This window comes from Sphaerodactylus townsendi, linkage group LG14 (genome assembly GCF_021028975.2).
Source record: "Sphaerodactylus townsendi isolate TG3544 linkage group LG14, MPM_Stown_v2.3, whole genome shotgun sequence".
Lineage (NCBI taxonomy): Eukaryota > Metazoa > Chordata > Lepidosauria > Squamata > Sphaerodactylidae > Sphaerodactylus > Sphaerodactylus townsendi.
In genome coordinates, this window is record NC_059438.1 from 40,131,010 (window position 1) to 40,154,366 (window position 23,357).

The window sequence follows — 23,357 nt, forward strand, 5'->3', positions numbered from 1 at the left end:
CCCCCCAGCATTTTCAATGAATGCCCCCTGGTTCTTCAACAGCACCCATTCTCTGATCCGCACCAATACAGTTGCATCAAAATACAAACGTTAGATTTGGCAGAGCCGAACCTCCTCTCCCTTTTGCATCTTGTAAATTCTTATATTTTGTTCTTGGTTTCTTGCCTTGCCAAATGGAATTGCTGGTATCTTTTCGTCACTGTGTGAAACATGTTATGGTATTAATTATTGGCAACACCTGGAAGAGAAATAACATTCTTGGAAGCACGTTCATCTTTATCACAGATAAAGGATCTTGTTGATATGCTAAAGAAATCCAACTAGACATTTTTGGCCAAAGCACCACCGGCTTCCGTGCCTGCCCTGCAGTGTTTTTTGGTGTTTTATTGGTTCTAGTCACTCGTTGAAAATGAGGATGACTGCTAAAAGCTTGTATTTAGAGCCTCCAAAGTACCAGTTGTGTAGCATTGCCCCTTTCATCTTGGCATGCTGTCCAGAGTCCCAGTCACGGCTTTCTCTCTTCCCTAAGCAGTTATATCCGCTTGGAAGGATTCATTCCTGTCCAGGCTGTGCTTGCTCAAGCAAAAGTTCACATGCACTCAACTTTGTTGTGGGCTCGGGTGCAGAAAGTGAACCAAGGATTATCCATGGAGAGTTGGCAGCCATGATCTGTGATTGTGGAAAAACTGCATGTTAACAATAAGGTGGCTGCTTGTTGTTGTTGTTATTTATTATTGTTCAGAATGCCCCAGCTGGTCCACATCATCAGTTTCCAGTGTGTTTATATAACTATATTCAGAATAACTTTAAGACAAACCAAGTGCCCAGTCTTTGGTTTAGCCAGGAGATACTTTTTGCTCCAGTATTATTCAGTTGTGTCTGTTCTTTCACCTAATTGTTTAGTAAATTTCTTGGCCTATCTTAAAATACAAATGAGACCCAGAACGATCTAGAACAGGGGTTTGCAAACTACAGCTGTCCAGATCCTCTGAAGATGCCAGTCACAGATGAAGGCGAAACATCAGGAGAAAATGCTACTAAAACACAGTCATACAGCTCGGAAACCACACACCCCCCCCTAGTGATTCCAGCTGTGAAAGCCTTCAACAATACACCGGATCTCCAGATGTTTATGGACTACAATTCCCATCAGGAATTGTAGTGCATAAACATCTGGAGAGCTGTAGTTTGTAGACCCCAAGTACAACAATGTACACATATTGCAGTTTGGTACTATGTAGTAATTATAAATTAAAATAAGTTTTGAATGGACAGAATTCTACACACACACACACACACACACACACACACAGAGAGAGAGAGAGAGAGTACATATATTTACATATGTTGAATGCACAGAATGCTTCACATCCAGTTATAGTTCTTGCCACACTTCTGTAAGATAGGAGGTATCAGTTTTGTGACCATCTACCTTTGAATCCTGCGAGTCTGTAAAAGTCTATAGCATGTGAGGGTGAAGTTTCATTAAGCAAAATGTTATGGGTGGGCAGTATTGTAAGTATGACAGGAAGGAGGAACCAGAGATCAATTCAGGATAGCTCAATCATGTGTGTGTGTGTGTTGTGTGTGTGTGTGTGTGTGTGTGTGTGTGTGTGTGTGTGTGTGTGTGTGTGTGTGTGTCCCCTGATTAAATGTTGCACTGCTCCAAAAGATAGCAAAAGTGGGTTTCAGGACAGGATACAGCTGGGCCTTCTAGAAGTCACAGGGCAATTGCTCACCCCATCAAACCACTTCCTGTTTCTACTTTAAAGTAGCTAATGGTAGGTCTAAAGAGAGTTACTGTTGAGTCAGATTTAATTAACAACGATCTGACTGCTTACTACCTGCCCAGTTTGTTGTTCTTGTGATGCTTGAGGGAACGGTTTGCTGATTCAAAAGGCTTCAGGGCTGTGAGTAAAAGAAAACAAAATAAAACGTAAGGCTTTACTAAGGCAGTGGACATTGAAAAACAAATGCAATGTCTAACTGGTCATGTGTAGAATAATGGCTTTCCCACTTTAACTACAGTTTACAGATAAACTTAATAAAATAAAAGAAATTAAGCTACAGTTTTTGAGATGTTCATGATCTCCTGTGGCAGGGCTCCTTCCTACCCCTGAACATATAACAACCTGCATTTGACAGCATGGCCCATTCATTCCCTGAGAAACTGGAACTACTAAAAGTTAAAAAGCCTTCAACATGGCTTTTCAAACTTTTCAAAACGTTGGAAAAGGATTCTCATTGTGAGCCAGCACGCCCCCTTGGTCAGATTTTTTACCATCTCCCAAGCTTATTCCATGGGGTTTTTCCTCCTACTCCGCCAAGGTAGGAGGATGATTGAAGGATGATTGAAGGATTGGAGCACCTTCCTTATGAGGAGAGGCTGCAGCGTTTGGGACTCTTTAGTTTGGAGAGGAGACGTCTGAGGGGGGATATGATTGAAGTCTTTAAAATTATGCACGGGGTAGAAAATGTTGACAGAGAGAAATTTTTCTCTCTTTATCACCAGGGGGCATTCATTGAAAATGCTGGGGGGAGGAATTAGGACTAATAAAAGGAAACACTTCTTCACGCAACATGTGATTGGTGTTTGGAATATGCTGCCCCAGGAGGTGGTGATGGCCACTAACCTGGATTGCTTTAAAAAGGGCTTGGATGGATGTATGGAGGAGAAGTTAATTTATGGCTACCAATCTTGATCCTCCTTGATCTGAGATTGCAAATGCCTTAGCAGACCAGGTGCTCAGGAGCAGCAGCAGCAGAAGGCCCTTGCTTTCACTTCCTGCATGTGAGCTCCCAAAGGCACCTGGTGGGCCACTGCGAGTAGCAGAGTGCTGGACTAGATGGACTCTGGTCTGATCCAGCTGACTCGCTCTTATGTTCTTATATACATATTCTTATGTTCTTATACATATGTAAATAAAAGCCAATGCGTGCTCACTTTACAAATAAAACTGGGGCCATTACCTCAACTTTGGTCAGAGTGCTGGACTAGATGGACTCTGGTCTGATCCAGCAGGCTAGTTCTTATGTTCTTAAGGTACATCTAGCAGCCGTAGCCTTCTTCCACACATATACATCAAGGGCAAATCAGTCTTTGCCCAAAAAGAATCCACAGTGTTCCTCGAAAGCTTGTTAAACTCGTTTCCATCGGCCCAACCCCTACTCCCCAATTAAGTCTCTCACTAGTGCTGGTCAAACTGATGGGCAAGCCCTTTGAACCGGTGGCTGCTTGCTCATTCAGACTGCTCTTTATGAACATCAAATCTGTGGCCGCCATAATGTTAGCCAGGAGAGTGAGTGATATCCAGACCCTTTGACTTAAGGATGGTTTTATATCTATCCCTTGAATTCTGGCCCAAGGTAGTCTTGAAACTTCACCCCAATCAAGACGTATTCTTTCCCCAGCCACAGAATGAAATGGAGTGTGCCCTTCACACTTTGGAGGTCCAGAGGGCTTTGTGATTTTCCCTGGACTGCAGGAGACTCAAAGGGGCTGACAATCTCCTTGCCCTTCCCCCCTCACAACAAACGCCCTGTGAGGTGGGTGGGGCTGAGAGAGCTCCGAAGAACTGTGACTAGCCCAAGGTCACCCAGCTGGCGTGTGTGGGAGTGCACAGGCTAATCTGAATTCCGCAGATAAGCCTCTACAGCTCAAGTGGCAGAGCGGGGAATCAAACCTGGTTCCTCCGGATTAGAATGCACCTGCTCTTAACCACTATGCCACTGCTGCTCCTGGAGCAGTGATGGCGAACCTTTTCGAGACTGAGTGCCCAAATTGCAACCCCAAACCCGATTATTTATTGCAAAGTGCCAACACCGCAATTTAACCTGAATACTGAGGTTTTAGTTTAGAAAAAACTGTTGGTTCAGAGGCGAGTGTTACTCGGGAGGAAGCTTGGTGGTAGTCAGTGGCTTGGCTTTGAAGCAACCGAGCAACTCTTCCAACGGGTGAATCACGACCCTAGGAGGGTTTACTCAGATGCAAGCCCCATTGCCAGCAACCGAGCTTACTCCCAGGTAAAGGATCGCACTTTAGTTCTTCGCATGAAAATCAGTGGGGTTTAACAGTGCTGAACAGGGTTACCTACACTGCTTCCCCCAAACTAAGGTTTAATGCTAATAATTGAGCCCAGTGGCCCAGGCCAGCCTAGATGGAGAGGGGCACTCTGTTTGCTTGTGCCCACAGAGAGGGCTCTGAGTGCCACCTCTGGCACCCATGCCATAGGTTCGCCACCACTGTCCTGGAGGGATTCTTTAACTCCCTCCACTTCTCTAAGGCTTCTTCCAGAGGCAAAATGTTCACTTCCTCATGGTGATGCTGACAGAAACTGGGCTTCAATTGGGGGGAAGGTAACAGGAATGTAAAGCCTGTTGCTTAACAGGAGCCAGGCTGAGCATAACTGATAAAAGAGCCCCATCCCCATTTACTTCAAGGTTACAAATATTGACTGTGTATTGTCTGTCGTCTCATATCGAAGAAACAGAGTTTCATTTGCTTCACAGATATTGGCTTGTTTTGGGGGCGGCTTGTGTGTGGGAGAGGGGAGGAATGTGTGTATTTTAGCCAGCTATCAAAACCCAACAAACATAATTTTTTCCCCATAATAACAAAAGAATGCAACACAGTTTCTTCTGCAGTTTTGGCATCTAGCTCAATGTTTTTACTGAAAAGTGTTTTCTAGCTAGAGATCCACATGTATGGATGGTTGCTTGCAGCACTTCAATTAGACATTGAAGTTCAAGGGCTATACAGTGGAACCTCGGTTTTCGTTGGCAATCTGTCCGAAAAGAATCGATGAAAACCGAAACGGATGAAAACCGAGGTAAACTTTTCCATAGGAATCAATATAAATCCAATTAATCCATTCTAGACACTCCAAAAAACATACCAACAACCCATTTTTGGTGAATAAACAGAGTGTTTAATGCTGAAAACAGTAACAAACAATAACACTAGGACCAGCTTCAGAGCCAGTGGACCAATGTCGCACGAGAAAGCTGTCCAAAGAGGTCTGTTTCTGACGCCTCTTTAAGATTTGTCTGAAATGGGGCAAGACATTGTCATTCAACAAGTTGCAGACACGGCCTGCAACAGCTTTGTCCGGGTGATTTTTCTCCACAAACCCCTGCACCTGACTGCAAATCGATGAAAACCGAGGCAAATTTTTCACTGAAAAAATCGATGGAAACCGATGAAAACCGAAGGCAATGAAAACCGAGGTTCCGCTGTATTTCTCTGGCCCTTTTCCTAGACCAGGGGTAGGGAACCTGCGGCTCTCCAGATGTTCAGGAACTACAATTCCCATCAGCCCCTGCCAGCATGGCCAATTGGCCAATTGGCCATGCTGACAGGGGCTGATGGGAATTGTAGTTCCTGAACATCTGGAGAGCCGCAGGTTCCCTACCCCTGTCCTAGACATTTGCAGCTTTTGGGGTGTGTAGAGAATAGGCAGGTACTAATGGAGAAAATAGCTCAGTAAAGCACACAACTTCGTTTCAATATTTTATTCAAACAAATTCTGATCCATTTGGGGGGGGGGGAGCATTTTTATTGGAATGCTTGTAAAAAGGTTAAAATGCCAGCACACGTTTACTTTGCGTTTGAACTTTAAGGAAAGAAAACGGAGGTACTGCAGGCTGTGAACGTTCTAATTTTAGTGTGGCGAAGAGCTTGTGTCCCGTCCCCTGCTTCCATAGAACTGAGCTCTGTCATGTGGCACGCTCTGAGGCCACTTTGACTTCACAGACAAGTCCATCACTGTCACCACTTACAATACAACAACCTTTATTGGGCATATTAAAATAGGCTCCAGAGTGTTACAGACATTTCTGAAGTACAGATCAAAAGTACATTCAAAACACCAACAGAGAAACTGTATCTAGCATTGGACGTTACTTAGAAAGTCCTGTCACTTGTAAAAGAAATTTTGCTACTTTTTCCAGGAGCATGGCCTCTGTGTTATTTAACAAAAGCTCCACAACAGAGTTGTCAGAATCTCCTTCAGGTTTGTCTCAGACCTGCCCAGGAGAGAAATTCCTAATGCCCACATATCTCGGACAGTCGAGTATAATGTGAGCAAGAGTCTCCACTTGGTTTTTGCAGTGTGGACAGACCCGATCCTGGAGAGGGATAGATAGGTAGCGACCCTTTGTAATGGCTGATGGGAAAGTATTGCATCTGGCCCTTGTAATAATCCATCTCTGTTGGGGTTCAGTTAATAGTTCAAGATATTTGGCTATGTGCCTCTGTTCTGGTACTATTCCAACAGAAAGGGGTGAGCATGATTTATTTGCTTGCCCCAACAAGATATGGTATTCCTGTTCTAAAAGTCTGCTTTTTAAGGTTTGCAGAATCACCACTTATTAGGTCTAGTTTGGATCAAAGCCCATCTGATTCAGACTGCTTGAACTCTGTGTGGGTGTTATTTATTTATTTTTACTAGAGAGTGGTCCTACCCAGGGGCAGAGCTCCCACGGGGACATGTGGAGTCACAGCCATCCTGTCGCGTGGGGGTGTGCACAAAATTGCTCCCCACACCCCTCCTCCCCCGCACCAACTCCTGGGGGGGGATTTTGCGCCCCCCTTGCTTCCCCCACGCAGACTCGCCTTGTCAACAGTGCATTCACACCTCCACCCCATGCCAACTTGGCTCATCTGAGTCAGTGTGGTGGAGGAGGGGCTGGTGCCCACGGGGGAGCAGGGCAAAATTGCCCCCCACACCGCTTCCCCCCTTGGCCAGGCCTAGTCCCGCCAGGCTGCTCCTTCTGGTGAAGGTGTGACCTAGTGGGGCCGCCGCAGGGCGCCCCTCACCCCTGCCCCACTAGGCTGCCTGGGACTGCCGCCAGCTCAGGTAAGTGGGGCACGAGGGGGGCCATAGCTACCACAGGGCACGGTGTGCCATTTTGCCCCGCTACGTCTCTGGTCCTACCAGTGAATCGATGGGCAAACAGTAGAGAGCCAGCATGGTGCAGTGGTATACATTTCTATATACATTTCTAATTTGATCTAATTTGTATTGTCGAAGGCTTTCACGGCTGGAATCACTGGGGTGCTGTGTGGTTTCCGGGCTGTATGGCCGGGTTCTAGCAGCATTCTCTCCTGACTTTTCACCTGCATCTGTGGCTGGCATCCTCTGAAGATCCTCTGAAGATGCCAGCCACAAATGCAGGCGAAACGTCAGGAGAGAATGCTACTAGAACACGGCCATCAGATCCTCTGAAGATGCCAGCCACAGATGCAGGCGAAACGTCAGGAGAGAATGCTGCTAGAACACGGCCCCACAGCCCGGAAACCACACAGCGCCCAGTGATCTAATTTGACTTGCAACATCCATCATATATTTTTTAAAAAATTAAAGTGGAAATGCAAAGGCTGATAAAAATGGTTAGCGGAACATCTTGCAATCAACTCTGGTTTGCACCAACTGCTCCTCTGTTTATTTCACATTTTCCTCTTTGCTCAAGATAAGTCAAATGCAAGTTCCACTTTTCCCTCCTGATAAAATGCATCTGGAAATCCTTTTGCTGCTTAAGATGTTTTTTCCAGAACTCTTGTTTAATAACTATTTCAGCTTGAGCAGATTATTTCCACGGCCTCTTCTCCCCCAGGAACGCTCTTTGCCAGACACTGACCTGGCTTTCCCTGTCTCTTTGCAGATGTGGTGCTGGAGAAGGCCATGCACAAAAGCATCCTGAAGCCCCTCAAGGGCCACATTGAGGCGATGCTGAAAGAGTTCCATGTGGCCGACGGCTCTTGGAAGCAGCTGAAAGAGAACCTTCAACTTGTCCGGCAGAGGAACCCGCAGGAGCTGGGCGTGTTTGTCCCCACGCCAGACTTCGTGGATGTTGAGAAGATTAAAGTCAAGTTCATGACCATGCAGAAAATGTACTCTCCTGAAAAGAAAGTTATGCTGTTGCTGAGAGTCTGCAAACTGATTTACACTGTGATGGAGAACAATTCAGGTAAGTACTGCTCTGGCGCCGGCCTGGTGGAACGCTCTCCCTCCAGCTGTCCAGGCCCTGCGGGACCTTGGTAATTTCCACAGGGCCTGTAAGACCGAGTTGTTCCACTGGGCCTTTGGTGAGACCAGCCACTGAGGGTGCCCCCTGCCCCTGCCCTGCCCCTCCTCTCTGCCCCATATGAGCCCTCCGGGGGAGGGCGGTATATAAACCTAATTAATAATAATGATAATAATAATGATAATAATGATAATAATGATAACAACAACAACAACAACAACAATAATAACAACAACAACAACAACAACAACAACAACAACAACAACAACAATATGGGTCCCTCATATTATCGGGACCCATTATATATATATATATATGTTTTCCTGGGGAGGGTTTTTTAAGCAAGGGTTTCGTGGGCCGCTATGTTAGGAAATAACTGTTGTTTTAATTGTATTTATGCTAATAATTTTGTGACGATTTTATGTGTGATGTTTTTATGCTGTACACCGCCCTGAGCCCCTTGGGGATAGGGCGGTATATTAAATAAAATAAAATGATGAGGATGAGGATGAGGATGATGTCCTCAGTCAGCAGACTTTGAGCCTGTTTGATCCAGGTATGCTTCGGAAGAATGAGAGGAAATCAGCAACTGTTTTGTCTCCAGCAGAGTTTTGAAATCTCCCTTTTTTCTTTCTCTGGCATTTCATAATACATTTGCATTTGCTGTGGCAACAGTGCATTCCCACGGCAGTTCCAATCGTACTGTCTTTGCCTCAGCCTCTCACCACCCAATATTTCAGAGCAGGTTAAGAGCAGGTGTACTCTAATCTGGAGGAGCCGGGTTTGATTCCCCGCTCTGCTGCCTGAGCTGCGGAGGCTTATTTGGGGAATTCAGATTAGCCTGTGCACTTCAACACATGCCAGCTGCGTGACCCTGGGCTAGTCCCAGTTCTTCTGAGCTCTCTCAGCCCCACCTACCTCACAGGGTGTTTGTTGTGAGGGGGGGAAGGGAAAGGAGTTTATGATCTCCTTGGAGTCTCCTTGCAGGAGAGTAATAGGGATATAAATCAAATTCTTCTTCTTCGACTGGAAGGGTTTTTTTAACTGGGTTTGCTAAAGCATGATAACAATCTATTATAATGATCTATTGGTTTCTAGCTTTCTTTTTAAAAAAGCACAAGTGACTCACCCTGTTGGTTTCAGATACTCTGCAATGTAGGGGCTAGAGACTTATATTTTTAAACCAATGAAAGGTGGAAGCTAATATACCATGGCAATAGATTGTTATAATGCTATAGCAATATAGCAATTCCTTATTATTTTAAAAGCCCAGAAAAGGTCCTCTTGGAGGTGGGATGGATGAAAGCAGACCGTGAGACATGGGAAAATGGGGCCAATGTTGGTGGGACCTGCAAAAATGCACTTGTTCTGGTCCACGTTGACTGCTGTATTTTCAAAATGGTCCTGCTGAACCAGATGTGGGAAAGATCACAGCCAAGGTTGGGGAACTATAGAAGCGGAATAGAAGATGGTATAACACGGATGGTCTTGAAAACAGCACCGACACGGAGCAAAACATCTGCATGAAAAAAACTTTGGCTCAGTTTATTTCCAGCTGCCTTTTGTTTCTGGAGTGACTGTAGTGATTATAGAGCAGTGGTGGCGAACCTTTGGCAGGGGCTGATGGGAGTTGTAGTCCATAACAGCTGGAGTGCCAAAGGTTCGCCACCACAGTTATAGAGAGAGGAGAGGGAGACCGTGTTGGAGTTCTGGGGAAGTGGGACAAAAGATGCAGGAACGCATTTGGAAAGAGCAGTCAGAAGGCAAGGTAGATCTTGGAATCTATTTTTGAATACTTCCCAGAAGCAATATTTGTAGTTTCTGATACAAATAATAAGTGCCCCCCCCCCCCCCCGGGCCTGTGTGCATCTGGGAGGCAGAAAACTCCTGAGGCTTGCCAGATATGAAGTCTTAATGGCAGCTGCAAGGGCTTTGTATCATGTCTGGCATCCTTTCGACTGCAGAATTTGCAGATGTGAAATCCTTGGAGGAGGGTTGCATTGTTGACCCTGCCAGATGTGATTCTGATTCTTCGATACTTGGAAGGTTTGGACCCAAACCAGACTACTGAAACTGCAACAAGCTCTCCTTTTAAAGTGCGCTGTGAAGAACATTGGAAAGCACGATTTTGTATTCTTTGTTTATGTATGTCATGATCGCATTTTGTATTGAATGGGCAAAGTAACTGTTTGAAACAGTTTCCTAAGCCTTCAGAGTTCTGTTATTCAAAATCCAGTGTAGCTTTTTTTTTCTTTTTTTTTTGCCCTAGACGTCTTGGCCCACAACAAAATACTAGCTAGGGCAGTGATGGTGAACCTTTTCGAGACCGAGTGCCCAAATTGCAACCCAAAACCCACTTATTTATCTCAAAGTGCCAACACGGCAATTTAACCTGAATACTGAGGTTTTAGTTTAGAAAAAACAGTTGGCTCCAAGGCGTGCGCTACTTGGAAGTAAGCTTGGTGGTAGTTGGTGGCTTGGCTTTGAAGCAACTGTGCAACTCTTCCAACGGGTGAATATGACCCTAGGAGGGTTTACTCAGAAGCAAGCCCCATTGCCAGCAACCGAGCTTACTCCCAGATAAAGGATTGCACTTTAGTTCTTCGCATGAAAATCAGTGGGGCTTAACAGCACTTAACAGGGTTACCTACACTGCTTCCCCAAAACTAGGTCTTAGGTTTAATGCTAATAATCGAGCCCAGCGGCCCAGGCCAGCCTACATGTGGGGGGGGGGGGGCTCTGTTTGCGCGTGCCCACAGAGAGGGCTCTGAGTGCCACCTCTGGCACCCGTGCCATAGGTTCGCCATCACTGGCCTAAAGAATCATTTTTAATGAGGATCAGCTGAAAACATTTTGCAGCTAGAAATACAACATTTTCAGAATCAAAGGGAGAAAGCAACGTGGAACTCCATCGACAAATCTTCGTTTTATTTCCTGCCTCAAAATGTTTTAAAAGGTTTGTGTGGAAAGGACCTTAGTTGCTTTGAGTCCCCACTGGGAAGACAGGCAGAATATTAATGAATGTTTTTTAATTAATTTGCTGCAACCAGATTCTGTCCCAAACACCTTACTTTCATAGATTATGGAAGACAGAGTGGGAAAGGAACTTTGATTCCTTTGATTCAATGGATCTTTTCCTCTTAGAGAAAATGAAGAGTTTGGATTTATATCATAAGAACTCAAGAACATTTATATCATAAGAACATATCCCCCCTTTCTCTCCTGTAAGAGACTCAAAGGAGCTTACAATCGCCCTTCCCGCTCTCACAACAAACACCCTGTGAGGTAGGTGGGCTGAGAGCGCTCCAAAGAACTGTGATTAGCCCAAGCCGGCATGTGTTGGAGTCCACAAACTAATCTGGTTCACGAGATAAGCCTCCACAGCTCAAGCAGCAGAGCAGGGAATCAAACCCGGTTCTCCAGATTAGAGTGCACCTGCTCTTAACCACTATGCCACACTGGCTCTCTTAGGCCAGCCTAATGGCACTTTATCCTGTTCATAGGACATCTATACTCCTGCAAACGTATGTTCATATACTGTTAATTTGCCAGATCCAAGTTCATATTCTTTCTGGGTCCAAGTGAACTTCAGTTTGATTTATAGAAGCAGATCCAGGACATGTAGCATCAGGGGCACAGGTATAGGAAATGGCTCCTGGGGCAAGCACTGAAATTGCACATGCACGCACGCACGCACACACGCACGCACACACACACACACACACGCTCAAACCAACATCTGATTCAGAAGCCAAGCCAACTAGCTGAGTCACTCCTTTTAGTTAACAACTAGGGTTGCTCACGAGTCACCGTGTCCTCGCACTAAGGCACGGCCTCTAACTGGGGCAGTGGAGTTCGGGGGGGGGGGAGGGGCGCCATGCAACCCTAGCGGTTAACTAAAAGAAGTCAGCTTGGCTCCTGAGTCTTTTCAGTTAGCAACTAGGGTTGCTTATGAGTTGCGGTGCCCCCTCGCCACCTGACTTGGAGTTTGCTGCAGAGACCATGCCGGAGCAATGGAATCCGAGTGGGGAGGAGACTGCCGAGCAGCCCACACGGTCTGAAGAAGGCAGAGCGGCATCTGCTGCCTTGATGAGTTGGGGGGGCTCTGGCTGTGCCCCCACTCGAGGAGAGCCTGGTGTCAAGCCCCCTTCCACCCTCCCCCTCCTGTGCGCATAGGTAGCATGAATATGCTGCTTCCTGTGGTGATGGCCACTAGCCTGGATAGCTTTAAAAGGGGCCTGGACAGATTTATGGAGGAGAAGTCGATCTATGGCTACCAATCTTGATCCTCCTTGATCTGAGATTGCAAATGCCTTAGCAGACCAGGTGCTCGGGAGCAGCCGCCGCAGAAGGCCATTGCTTTCACATCCTGCACGTGACCTCCCCAAGGCACCTGGTGGGCCACTGCGAGTAGCAGAGTGCTGGACTAGATGGACTCTGGTCTGATCCAGCAGGCTCTTTCTTGCGTCTTATGGAGGAGAAGTCGATCTATGGCTCCCAATCTTGATCCTCCTTGATCTCAGATTGCAAATGCCTTAGCAGACCAAGTGCTCAGGAGCAGCAGCAGCCGCAGAAGGCCATTGCTTTCACATCCTGCACATGAGCTCCCAAAGGCACCTGGTGGGCCACTGCGAGAAGCAGAGAGCTGGACTAGATGGACTCTGGTCTGATCCAGCAGGCTAGTTCTTATGTTCTTATGAATGCTCTGCTGGTAGGAAAGATAGCTTTTAAAAACCAGAAAGCCAGTGAAAAGATTTGGAAGCGAGCTGGGTTGATCTTTGTGGTCTGCTTTTTCCCTCTCCCCCCTTCCCCATCCAGGGAGAATGTACGGCGCGGATGACTTCTTGCCGGTGCTGACCTACGTTGTGGCCCAATGTGACATGCTGGAGCTGGATGCTGAAATTGAGTACATGATGGAACTGTTGGACCCGTCCTTGCTGCATGGAGAAGGTGAAGGCCCTCGGAGCTCCGACAGTGACTCTTCCACCCAGGAATGCAAACCGCTGATAGTCTGAGGCTTTTAAAAACACCCCAGAGTGCCTAACTTGTTGCCACCGGGCAATTTTTACAAACAAAACATCCTGATAATCCCAGCCAAACAGATAAAAAGTCGAGAGAGCATCTCTAGCTGTTTGGAGAATGAAAGAGGAGCAATCTGCTATCAGTGGAGGCGTTTTATGAGAATCCTTGAAGGAGGGAAAATATGTCTCGGTGGAGCACGTCTTCACAGTGCTAGCTGTGCTTGTCTTTGTTTGCTGAACAACCAGTTGGATTCAGCGAGGCTTGAATTACATTCTTGTGAATAGGGGAAGGGTCAGGCCATAGGTTTTATACCAAGAGTCTGAAAATGCCTCTTATGAGGTGAAGGTTCAGCCAATGTGGATAGCTTTTAGTGTTTTATGCATTTTTTACAGGCCACGGGAATAAGTCATGTTAGAGTCACAGGAATAAGTCACGTTAGAGCTGGCTTCCTTCAAGAAGAAGAAGAAGAGTTTGGATTTATATCCCCCTTTCTCTCCTGCAGGAGACTCAAAGGGGCTGACAATCTCCTTGCCCTTCCCCCCTCACAACAAACACCCTGTGAGGGGGGTAGGGCTGAGAGAGCTCCAAAAAGCTGAGACTAGCCCAAGGTCACCCAGCTGGTGTGTGTGGGAGTGCACAGGCCAATCTGAATTCCCCAGATAAGCCTCCACAGCTCAGGCGGCAGAGCGGGGAATCAAACCCGGTTCCTCCAGATTAGATACACGAGCTCTTAACCTCCTATGCCACTGCTGCTCCTGAACGCCTCTACTGATAGCAGATTGTTCCTCTTTCAAAGCAGAAGTCTTCCTTCAGGGTCCTATTGGCATTTAGTAAGGCAGTTCTTCAGTTGCAGGTGAAAGGGTTGGTTCCTTTGGCAACAAAGAAGAAGAAGATTTGGATTTATATCCCCTCTTTCTCTCCTGTAAGGAGACTCAAAGGGACTGACAATCTCCTTGCCCTTCCCCCCTCACAACAAACACCCTGTGAGGTAGGTGGGGCTGAGAGAGCTCCGAAAAGCTGTGACTAGCCCAAGGTCACCCAGCTGGCTTGTGTGGGAGTGCACAGGTTAATCTGAACTCCCCAGATAAGCCTCCACAGCAGAGCGGGGAATCAATCCCGGTTCCTCCAGATTAGAGTACACCTGCTCTTAGCCGCTGCCGCTCCTCTTTCCCTCTTAGTAAAGAGCTTTCCAAACTGTGAAGAGCTTTCCAAACTGTTGTCCAGTTTAATGTCTTCATGCTTCATTCTTTTCTGCTCACACAAGACGACGCCACGCCTTTCAACCGCCCTCTGGAATTAAGTGCAGGATTGCTTCTAGTGTGTTGGTCTGGAACTTGCAGAGAAACATTTGCTGGAATAATAGGCATTGAATTCCATAAATGCTAGTGCAATCTTTGAGATTCTCAAGAATTTAGGAAGTGGGATTTGGGAATGGTATGTTTCAAACTGGACCTCTTCACTCTTTTTAGTGGTCACATGTGTGACTTGGCTTACCTGCTTTACCTAGAAAATCTGTAGAAGTCAAAAAGACAGCGATATGGGTATTCTTTGCTCAGTTCCACAGTTCAGCATTGAAAGTTATTTAAGCGTCTGATTCATGATACTTTGCGTTTATTTAGCATCTTGCGACATTCTGTGTGTTTCATGCTCTTTGCTGCTGCAGTAATATTATCATTCCCAAATTCAAAGACAGGGTGGGAGAGGGAGCTGCAAAGTTGAGAGGATACCTTTCATAGGACCACAAAGCGAGTTCATGGCAGAAACAGTGGCGTAGGAGGTTAAGAGCTTGTGTATCTAATCTGGAGGAACCGGGTTTGATTCCCTGCTCTGCCGCCTGAGCTGTGGAGGCTTATCTGGGGAATTCAGATTAGCCTGTGCACTCCCACACACGCCAGCTGGGTGACCTTGGGCTAGTCACAGCTTCTCGGAGCTCTCTCAGCCCCACCTACCTCACAGGGTGTTTGTTGTGTGGGGGGAAGGGCAAGGAGATTGTAAGCCCCTTTGAGTCTCCTGCAGGAAAGAAAGGGGGGATATAAATCCAAACTCTTCTTCTTCTTCTTTAACGGAGGCTTTCTGATACACAGCTTCCATCTTTTAACCACTGAGCTGTACTAGCTGTCCCCTTGGCTGCCTTTTCACCTCACTTTTTTGACAGGTGTGTCTAAAAAGGCAGGTATTGAAAAAGTACTTAGAAGAAGAAGAGTTGGATCCCATCCCAGTGGTTGGATTCAAACATTTTAACAACAGGTTCCGATGGTGGTGGGGTTCAAATAATGACTGTTAAAAAGTATTAAAATATATATATTTAATATCACTTTTTTATTTTAAGTATTAAAAATATTAATACTTAATAAAAATATTTTAAGTATTAAAAAGTGATATTTTATATTTTAACAACAGGTACTACAGAACCTTCAGAACCCCCTGAATCCCACCTCTGTATCCTCCCCCCCTTTCTCTCCTGAAGGAGACTCAAAGGGACTGACAAACTCCTTTCCCTTCCCCCCTCACAACAAACACCCTGTGATGTGGGTGGGGCTGAGAGAGCTCAGAAGAACTGGGACTAGCCCAAGGTCACCCAGCTGGCTTGTGTGGGAGTGCACAGGCTAATCTGAATTCCCCATGGGAATCAAAGGGGAATCAAACCCGGTTCCTCCAGATTAGAGTACACCTGCTCTTAACCACTACGCCACTTCTGCTCCGTAGGCAGTAGTTTCTCAATCATACACAGCCAAAAAGAGAGAACACCTGCCCTGCTACACATTGCGAAATATAACAAGAATTAGTTCATTCTTAGAACCTCTTGGCTTCCAGCTGCTTTTGGTAACGCATTCAAAAATCTTTCAGATTTCAAAACAAGACTTGGGATTTGTCTCTTAAAGCGCTGGGTTCCTTCCTCTTAAATTCGCCTTGTGTTTGCAAATTTTTGGCTTACTGTCAGCCTGGAACCGTGAAGGCTTCCAGAGGTCTCTCCTCCCCCACAACAGCTGAAAGCAACCCAGTGCTAAATCTGGCAAGCATCCTTCCTTCCCAAGAGCAAAATAACAACATACAGTGTCAGGTTTCTGGCCAAGAGGTTGGTTGTTGATACTTTCTGGGCTAGGCAGGGTCCCTGTTTGGGAGAAAAGCAGGATACAAATTTAAAATAAACACAGCAGTGGCGTAGGAGGTTAAGAGCTCGTGTATCTAATCTGGAGGAACCGGGTTTGATTCCCGGCTCTGCCGCCTGAGCTGTGGAGGCTTATCTGGGGAATTCAGATTAGCATGTACACTCCCACACACACCAGCTGGGTGACCTTGGGCTAGTCATCGCTTCTGGGAGTTCTCTCAGCCCCACCTACCTCACAGGGTGTTTGTTGTTAGGGGGGAAGGGCAAGGAGATTGTCAGCCCCTTTGAGTCTCCTACAGGAGAGAAATGGGGGATATAAATCCAAACTCTTCCTCTTCTTCTTCTTGTTCTCTCCCTACTGCAAATGGCTTCAAACCCTCCTCTGTGTATACTAGCATCCCCCCCTCCGCAAATCATTGTGAGTGGGTGGCAGAATTCATTGTACACTGATCTCCCCCTCAGTCCATAAGGCATGGGAAGGGAGGAATGCTGAGAAATCTGGAGAAATTCGGCCCTAATGCTCCAAGGTGGCTGATGTAGCTGAATGGTTTTCAGACTTTCTGCCTACAGGGAACATGTTCTAAAACCGTGGTGGCAAACCTTTGGCACTCCAGATGTTATGGACTACAATTCCCATCAGCCCCTGCCAGCATGGCCAATTGCCGGCAGGGGCTGATGGGAATTGTAGTCCATAACATCTGGAGTGCCAAAGGTTCGCCACCACTGCCCTAAAATATGCCACAGAATTGCTGTTGTCCTGGTGCTGGGCTCTGGGGTGGGCAGCGTGTCGACCAGGTCCCCTGAACTTCGCTGTCCCACATGACCTGTCCCAGCTTACATTACGAGGGACGGAGGTAGCTCCAATTCTGCCAGCCCTTCGCAGTGATTTCCAGAATGAAACGCTTCAGAAGACTCTTTTGTAGCCAAACGGCCTGCGTTCAGAGAAGCTTGTTGGTCGCCTGAGGGAATCCCGGCGAGCTTTTGAGGAGCTCCAGGATTTTCTGGAATGCGGTTTGAAAAAAAAAAAGGGTGTAGCTGCTGATGAGATACCTTTTCAAAGAGCCACCTGACACTCCCTGGTGAATTTGCAGCATCTACTAGAATTTAACACCAGGTAGCAAACTAGTTCTCTCTGTTTAGGAAAATTATGGAAACACAGCTCCTCAGGGTTGAGTTTGGAGCTTTCTTCTGAGCCTCAGAAGGGCTCTTGGGCCAGGTAGCAAACTAGTTCTCTCTGTTTAGGAAAATTATGGAAACACAGCTCCTCAGGGTTGAGTTTGGAGCTTTCTTCTGAGCCTCAGAAGGGCTCTTGGGCCAGGTAGCAAACTAGTTCTCTCTGTTTAGGAAAATTATGGAAACACAGCTCCTCAGGGTTGAGTTTGGAGCTTTCTTCTGAGCCTCAGAAGGGCTCTTGGGCCAGGTAGCAAACTAGTTCTCTCTGTTTAGGAAAATTATGGAAACACAGCTCCTCAGGGTTGAGTTTGGAGCTTTCTTCTGAGCCTCAGAAGGGCTCTTGGGCCAGGTAGCAAACTAGTTCTCTCTGTTTAGGAAAATTATGGAAACACAGCTCCTCAGGGTTGAGTTTGGAGCTTCCTTCTGAGCCTCAGAAGGGCTCTTGGGCCAGGTAGCAAACTAGTTCTCTCTGTTTAGGAAAATTATGGAAACACAGCTCCTCAGGGTTGAGTTTGGAGCATTCTTCTGAGCCTCAGAAGGGCTCTTGGGCCAGGTAGCAAACTAGTTTTCTCTGTTTAGGAAAATAATGGAAACACAGCTCCTCAGGGTTGAGTTTGGAGCTTTCTTCTGAGCTTCAGAAGGGCTCTTGGGCCAGGTAGCAAACTAGTTTTCTCTGTTTAGGAAAATTATGGAAACACAGCTCCTCAGGGTTGAGTTTGGAGCTTTCTTCTGAGCCTCTTGGGCTCATGGAAGGTTCTGGAATTCGGCTGTGCAGAGCGGTGGGAGACAAGCCAGCAAGTCCTCTTCTGATTGTGGCATTTTCGTTCACGCGGTGACTTAACCAAGCTTACGCCAACTGATCTTGGAACATTCTTCTTCTTCTTCTTCTTCTTCTTCTTCTTCTTCTTCTTCTTCTTCTTCTTCTTCTTCTTCTTCTTCTTCTTCTTCTTCTTCTTCTTCTTCTTCTTCACAGGCGGGTACTATTTGACAAGTGCTTATGGAGCCCTTTCATTAATCAAGAACTTCCAAGAAGAACAAGCGGCCCGCCTGTTGTGTTCAGAAGCCCGCAATACCCTTCGGCAGTGGCACAAGCGGAGGACCACCAACAGAACAATCCCGTCTGTTGATGACTTTCAGGTACGATTTGTGTTTTCCAGGTGGTGACTTTTCTGCTGCCACTGAGGTGTGCGCAAGACAGCCTCCGTGGTGATGTTCGTAGCAAGAACAGTGATAGACGTGGGCCGCTGTGGAAGGTGTTGTTTTGTATCCCACCACAGACATGAAGCTCAGGACAGGAGTAAACTTTATGTACCCCAGCAAGGAACATTAATAAAGCCACTCCTTAAAGGGGGCGTGCTGTTTTCTGATAGGGAAACAGAAGAGTATCTTTTGAGTGATCGGCACTCATGAACAATAGTGGAGGCAGCCAGTGGTGGGATCCAAAGATTTTAGAAACAGGTTCCCATGGTGGTGGGATTCAAACAGTGGTGCAGCGCTAGTGGGGCTGGGCGGGGCATGACGGGGGCATGACCGGGCATTCCAGGGGAGGGGCATTGCTGGGCGGGGCTGTGGCAAGGACGCAGCCGCTGCGCCAGTCCTTGGGCGGGAAACGAATGCACACAGGCGCAGGCTGCCACGCACGCTGGTGCACCTCCTGCTCGACTGCTTCAAGTTCTGCGCGCTACTGCTGAGAGGAGGGGCGTAACTAAGGCAAAAATCACGTGGTAAAATCACCCATTAGTAATCCCCTCTCGGCACACACAAATAATTAGTAAACTACTCTCGGGAACCGGTGAGAGTCTGCTGGATCCCACCTCTGGAGGCGGCTAAGTTTCTGCTAATACTGGTAGTTACGAGGACACGTGACTCAAACTGGAGTACTTTGTAATTTTAATGTTTAATGCCAATAAAGGCAGTGGTTGTAGATTTGATTGGGATTTCATTCATATCTCTGCCCCATGCAAATAAACTTTGATTTATGTTTATTTATGTTTAATGTTTATTTCTGTTTAATGTTTAAAGAGTAATGTTTAAAGAGACATGGCAAGAGGATGCAGAACATTCACCTCTCCTGTACCTTTTCTACCATTGCTTTAAGGTCTGCAACCTGCAGCTCACCCGATGTTCATGGACTACAATTCCCATCAGCCCCTTCCAGCATGGCCAATTGGCCATGCTGGCAGGGGCTGATGGGATTTGTAGTCCATGAACATCGGGAGAGCTGCAGGTTGCAGACCTTAACGGATCCTTTCCCCCCACTGTGGCTAGAGCAGTGAATGCCTGCCCGCACTCTAGTGCCCGCTCTTGCATGTGCCTGTTAGATACCCCCCCCCTCACTTTATGTATGTATAGGTAGATATATGAGATACAACCCACATGTAACATTATGCTACTCCATTGCATTTATGTGCCGATTGTGGCCATTCAGGGCAAATATTTTCTGAAAACCAGTGTTGTTTTGTTACGTTGCTAACGTTTCGCCGCGCTGCATTCTACTTGGCCAGAAACGTGAGTTTGGATTGCAACTTTTCAAATGCGCTGGAGGACACTCCAGCAAAAATAAGTTTGTGGGATGTTTTGCCTCATGAAAACAAAAGATTTCAGTGGTTGCATTCTGAAACCACGTTTCGGCCTGTGTTTGAGGACAGTCAGTGCTCTAACTGCACATTCTCTGTTTCTCCTTCCTTCCTCATTTCTATTTTCTTCTCTCTCTACCTCCCCTTCCTTTCTTTCCTTCCTCAAATCCCGACCACCACCAATTGCGTTTTCTTCAGTCAGTAGATGTTTATTTTCCCTTTTGTTTTTATTGTTGGGAATTAAAAATTCTTTTCCTTTAGCGCTTCCCAATTATTGTAGTGGGTAGAAGAAATGTGTCTTGCTATTTAATCCCGTGCACAGTTCTGTCAAGCTGACGAGGCCTCGTTTTCTCACAAAATAACCTTTCTCAACATAAATATGACAGGAGGTTTGAGATTCATCCATTATTTCCTGGACCATCTTTGTTCTAAAATGCTCCACTTGCGTCCCAGTTTCTTGGGGACAGAACTAGGTAGGCAGTCGGACCTAAACGGAGCATTCTAGAACACAAATGGTCCAGGAAATGGTAGATGAATCCTCAGATCTCCTGTCACGTTGAAAAAGGTTGAACTTGAGCTTCTTGGAAGTTTATCGGTCTCAGCAAGATCTTAATTTTCCTGAAAGATTAGTGATCTTCTCTTACAATGCACAAGCATGAGAAAACATCACTATGTTCAAAGGAATGCTCTCAAAACACAGTTTGAGACTCCTGAACACAGTTTGAGAACCTCTGACTTAGCAGCAAGAGAAGTCATTGCGTTTCAGATCGCTGAGCTCCCTGAGTGATGTCTAGTGGCAAGGAATGGAGTCAGTGGCATAGCACCGTGTGTGTGTGTGTGTGTGTGTGCGCGCGCGCGCACGACACACAGAACACGTGCCAGTGCGGGGACAGGGAGGGGGCATAGCATGGCAGGGGTGCCCTGAATGGAGTTATCTTTGTTGGGTCTTCATTGTGAGTTTTTATTTTCCCCACATCTTTCCTCGTTCCACAGAACTATCTTCGAGTGGCATTCCAGGAAGTAAGTAGCGGTTGCACAGGGAAAACCTTGCTCGTGAGACCGTATATCACCACCGAGGACGTGTGCCAGCTCTGTGCGAAGAAGTTCAAAGTGGACACTCCTGAAGACTACAGCCTCTTTCTTTTCATCGATGACACTTGGCAGCAACTGACTGAGGACACTTATCCTCAAAAAATCAAAGCCGAACTGCACAGTCGGCCGCAGCCCCAGGTCTTCCATTTTGTTTATAAGCGTATCAACAGTGACCCGTACGGAGCTGTTTTTCAGAACGACAACGGCAACCACTTGTCATAAAGCTGGTGATTTTTGTAAAGTTGCTGGAAATATCTTTTGTCTCACAACCGAACATTTCTTGTGAGTGAGCTGGTCTGTAGGACTCCAATCCACCCGCCTAGTAAAGCCACTATCCATGACTACAAATAACGCGCATAACGTAGGCAGCCCGTTGGTGCCACCATGCACAATTCACGGAGCACCACACCACAGACCTTTTCAAATATACTGCACTATGTCCATTTGCAGGTCTGTACTGCCTTTTATTCTCATCCTCAGTCCAAGCACAGTTTTTCAATTAAATATAGTGATAGGGCAGACCTTTTGGCATGCTGACTGATTTTCCTTCAGTTTCACCAGCGTGCGTCAGCAATACTGTCCGATGCAGGGCATCTGTAAACTCTATATGGACGGCAATAGCCTTCGCTAAAATAGTTCTTTTTTTTTTAATTATTATTATTTTACTGAAGGCGATGTGTCTTTATATATTTCACAGAAACTTTATAGCAGTTGCAGGTAAACTGTCACGGTTCTTAAAATATTTTTAAACTATAGAAATCTATAATGATGCATGTGATATTTTAAAACGTTTAATATACAAAATAAATCTCTTGCTGGTTTTAGAGGAGTGCCTTGACCTTTTTGGCGGGGTTTGAGTTTTGTATTGTTGTTTGCCTCTTTCTACCCTGCCCCGTCTGTTTTTAAAGTCTGCTTTTTGCAAAAGCCGTTAGTATTTTGGGCGTTGGCTGCCCGAGGCCTTTAGCAGACCCGATACACGATGTTTTACGGACTATTCGTCAATTGCAATCTTGGATAAACAGTTGAAGGGAGAGATGGGGTATTTGGAAAAAAATTAATGCATATAGGGAGACAACACAAAGAACCTATTTGATTAGAGCAAGCCTTTGTTGGCATAGACAACAGTACAACAATAATAAAAACAGATTAAAAAGCATATACAGTACAGAAAATAAATGTTAGGTCGAAGGAAATCTACTGCCGTTTAGTAATTTCCAGGAGAAAGTCTGCCACTATCATACAGAGAGAAGGATCAGGATTATCCAACAAGTAGTGTAATCTAATTAAATTGGGGAGATGGGGTGAATGTAAAGGAGTAAGATTCACATACTTGGATCTGATTTCCTTGAATCTGAGACAGTGTAATAAAGAACCTATTTAGGATTAAAATGTATTGCTGTTATGTTCACAGTTACAGCTCTGTGGTGGTGGAAAATACCTTACCAAGTCATAGCCAGCTTATTGGGACCCCGTAGGGTTTTCAAAACAAGAGGCAGACGGAGGTGTTTTGCCATTTCCTCTTCCCAGTGACATCGTGCCAAGGGGGCGGGGGATACGTGACGCAGCGGGCACGCACCGGTGCAAGGGCATGGCAGGGGCATTGCAGGGCATTCTAGGGCGGGTGGGGGCATGGCAGGGCACAGGGCGCACACGTCCCCAGGCGCAGTTCCCCCTCGCTCCGGCCCTGCCTACGTAGCAACTTCCTATGTAACATCTCTGGACTCCCTCGGTGGTCTCTCATCCACTAATAACCAGGGTTGACCATACATAACTTCAGAGGTAGGATCCAGCAGGTTCTCACAGGTTCCCGAGAGCAGGTTACTAATTATTTGTGTGTGCCGAGAGGGGGTTACTAATGGGTGATTTTACCACGTGATTTTTGCCTTAGTTACACCCCTCCTCTCAGCAGTAGCGCACAGAACTTGAAGCAGTCTAGTAGGAGGTGCACCGGCGTGCGTGGCAGCCTGCCTGCGTGCATTCGTTTCCCGCCCAAGGACCGGCGCAGCGGCTGCGTCCTTGCCACAGCCCCGCCCAGGAATGCCCCTCCCCCGGAATGCCCGGCCATGCCCCCGTCATGCCACGCCCAGCCCCATTGGCGCTGCTCCACAGTTTGAATTCCACCACCATGGGAACCTGTTACTAAAATTTTTGGATCCCACCACTGCATAGCTTCCGAAATCTAATGAAATCTGGCTAGGCTGGGCCATCCAGGTCAAGGCCCAGTGGTGTGATTGCTCCTTAATATGTATTAATTATCCTTGTGTAGAGAATTGGGCTCAAAGAATGTGAATAGCTTAGAGGGCTTTCACCCTCCAGCGATTCACTGCGTGTTTGCGAATGTGATGCTGATTCTTTTTCCT

At 46.5% G+C, this 23,357-nt stretch overlaps 1 protein-coding gene across 4 annotated transcripts in view; it reads left to right on the forward strand.

Annotated features, from left to right (window-relative positions):
- RIN2 (Ras and Rab interactor 2) overlaps positions 1 to 22,222 on the forward strand; it is a 106,532-nt gene extending 84,310 nt beyond the window's left edge. For all 4 annotated transcript variants that reach the window (XM_048515804.1, XM_048515805.1, XM_048515806.1 and 1 more), the window contains 4 exons: positions 7,663 to 7,968; positions 12,844 to 12,975; positions 18,303 to 18,466; positions 20,899 to 22,222. In XM_048515804.1, the coding sequence (XP_048371761.1) occupies positions 7,663 to 7,968; positions 12,844 to 12,975; positions 18,303 to 18,466; positions 20,899 to 21,219 (923 nt within the window). In that variant the 3' untranslated portion in view covers positions 21,220 to 22,222. The remainder of the gene's footprint in view (positions 1 to 7,662; positions 7,969 to 12,843; positions 12,976 to 18,302; positions 18,467 to 20,898) is intronic.
- Positions 22,223 to 23,357: the final 1,135 nt, after the last annotated feature.